The 2,863-nt window shown below is 41.2% G+C and overlaps 1 protein-coding gene across 3 annotated transcripts in view; it reads left to right on the top strand.

Moving 5' to 3' along the window:
• Window positions 1–2,863, top strand: part of homer2 (homer scaffold protein 2) — a 27,774-nt gene that overhangs the window by 16,468 nt on the left and 8,443 nt on the right. For all 3 annotated transcript variants that reach the window (XM_019886521.1, XM_019886519.1, XM_019886520.1), the window contains 3 exons: window positions 257–388; window positions 1,009–1,101; window positions 2,049–2,188. In XM_019886521.1, coding sequence (XP_019742080.1) covers window positions 287–388; window positions 1,009–1,101; window positions 2,049–2,188 — 335 coding nt within the window. In that variant the 5' untranslated portion in view covers window positions 257–286. The remainder of the gene's footprint in view (window positions 1–256; window positions 389–1,008; window positions 1,102–2,048; window positions 2,189–2,863) is intronic.

Raw genomic sequence — 2,863 nt, 5'->3', positions numbered from 1 at the left:
AATATTGTGTGTGTGTGTGTGTGTGTGTGTGTGTGTGTGTGTGTGTGTGTGTGTGTGTGTGTGTGTGTGTGTGTGTGTGTGTGTGTGTGTGTGGTCAACGAACATTTTGTGTGTAGTGTGTACACATTGTCATTACTTGGCAGGTAGGTGAGCACGCTGGAGGTTTTATCTGTTGGCAAATTGTAAGTTGAGCTATTGAAACTCATTAGACTAATCGTGTCCTCACCAGGGGTCTCATGTGTCTTGTTTTCCTCAGGTTATCATCAACAGCACCATCACACCCAACATGATGTTCACAAAGACGTCGCAGAAGTTTGGCCAGTGGGCAGACAGCAGGGCCAACACGGTGTTTGGTTTGGGCTTCAGCTCAGAGCAGCAGCTTGCTAAGGTAACGGTGTTCACAATTACACACAGTTGATCAATGAATTAATGTACCTTAACATCATTGCAATAAAAGGGTCCCATTTCCACCAAGCATTGACGTCTAGTTCTTCTCTGTATGGTTTGTAAGAGGTGATCTGCCATATTATCTACCAAAGGATGTGTAGGCGAGATGGCAATGGTGTATTAATTATGTAGAAAGTGTGACATCATACCAGCATAACACAATAGAACCCGTTAATGTATTCAGCAAAAAGGAGAGAGGTGTCAAAGTAAACAATGGTGGATATCCCGCATTTCAGACTTTAGCTGGCATACGGTTGTTTATTATGACAGGAAAGATGAGCTTTGTTTTTGAAAAGGACTTTTACTTTGTATATTCATCCCAAAAGACAGTTTTGTTTTTTGCTAGTAAATGAACTGTAGCGTGTCTAGCGTCACCCATCAGGCACCGTATTGCTGCTTTTGCTCCACCCCTTGGGTCTGATTGATTTGGTACCCTTCACAACTTGGAGGACCGAAATGCAAAAATTGCCAACGGGGACTACCGTGCTTGGTTAAGACGAGACTTAAAGTGTCCATCTTCATCACCATGCGTTGCCAAGAGCTCATTCCTATCATTTTCAGTTTGCAGAGAAGTTCCAGGAAGTAAAAGAGGCAGCCAAAATGGCAAGAGACAAATCTCAGGAGAAGGCGGAGGTGCTGGGCAATCACACCCAGGTAACGCATCACTCTGCAGCCTGAAATTCTGGATTTGAACAAGTCTACTGCAAGCACATACAACCATTACTGGAAGAGAAGCACAGCTGTATGCAAAATCAACATTCTGTTCGAATCGGAATCAATTGTCGCAGCGCTACAGTACGTTCCTGACCCTCATGCGATGGTGATGTTGAAAAGTCATGGTAGATACCTTGAAAAAACATTTTCTCTTGTTTACCCCTAACACATGGTTTGGGCACATTTAAATATAGAACACAATCAAACTTAATAAAACACACTTTTTAAAGTATTCCTAAGCCCGAACCTCAATGCAAAGAATATTCTCTCACTCACAATGCAAATAATATTCTCTCACTCACGCAGTTCTCCAAAAAAGGGACCAAGCATGCTTGCTTTAAGCTCTTTCTTTCACTTTCTACTGTTTATTAAACAGCCAACCACAAAATACAAAATCAATACACTCAAAAGTAGCCGCACTAGGCCATAACAGTCAAAATCAGACTATCCAGTCATGTCCCTCACTCAGCCATGCCCCTGAAAGGCACACATTAGATTAGACACTGCTGTTGTTGTACTTTCGGCTTGTCCTTATGTATAATAATAGTTTGTTTATTGCCATTCTCTTTTATTATGTTATGTCCAGTTTTATTTTCCTTTCTTGAAAATGCGTCACGTTTTGAATGTCATTTCATTTCAATTTAACTGATTAATGAGCTTAGTCAAGAAAGGAATTGCTCTTAAGTCAAGGTATCACTGTATCCGCGGCATATTTGGACAAAGTAATAGTTGACATGTCATGATTGTTTATGGCCTTTTGCCAAAGGAGTGTCCAATTTTACAGTAAGTGCAGGGCTTTTTGACAGGCCATCAAACTTGAGAAAGCTGCAGGTAGCCCACTCATGTAAAAGGGCCTGAAACATGAAATGTCCCCGCTCCACCACCAGGAATCTGGACGTGAAACGCCATCAACAAACCAGGCTTCCAGCATGAATGGCACCGACGATGAGAAGATTTTTCACGTGGGACCAGAGGCTGTCCTGCTGAAGAATGAGAATGATCTCCTCAAGAATGTTGTAGAACAGAGGTAGGGGCTTCCTTTCGAGAAGATTCAAGCTGTTAATTGCCCCTCCCAGTTAGGACGGTGCGATTATGGAAAAAATAACAATAATAATCACAAATGTTTGATTTCATTTCAGTGGCCAAAGATGCACTTATGCACAAATTGCACTTCCATTATATCCCAAGGCACCACTGTGTTTGACATCATGAAATAATTTCACTGCATTCGAAATAGCTCCCTGACAGGGACCTCCTGATTTTAATAATTACCGAGATGGCAGTTGTGGATCACTCGTACTGTTCCATCTAATGTTTGGAGTTTCACACTGTTCTGAAAAATGGTCTCTCTTTTTTATTGCTGCTGGGATTATCTCACATGCACATAAATTATCTGAACTACTCTGATGGCTGAGACTGCTCCACGCGCCCATTTACTTCATTAATCCCAATACTCAACGCAGTAAATTATAATTGCATAAAACAGCAGATGTTGTTCCAGATGGGCTGCATATGACCCCAAAACATTGTGGTCAACTATGACGTTTTTGTTTTTTTGGCTGCATTTATTTTAGTTAGATTTTCTCGCTCTCTCTCTCTCTCTCTCTCTCTCTCTCTCTCTCTCTCTGGAGAGAGTGTGTGTATGTATATATATATATATACACACACACATATATACATATATATACATACACACACACAT

This window comes from Hippocampus comes, unplaced genomic scaffold (assembly GCF_001891065.2).
Source record: "Hippocampus comes isolate QL1 unplaced genomic scaffold, H_comes_QL1_v1.1 scaffold261, whole genome shotgun sequence".
NCBI lineage: Eukaryota > Metazoa > Chordata > Actinopteri > Syngnathiformes > Syngnathidae > Hippocampus > Hippocampus comes.
Note: the sequence above shows the minus strand (reverse complement) of the source record. Positions and strands in the feature narration are given on the sequence as shown.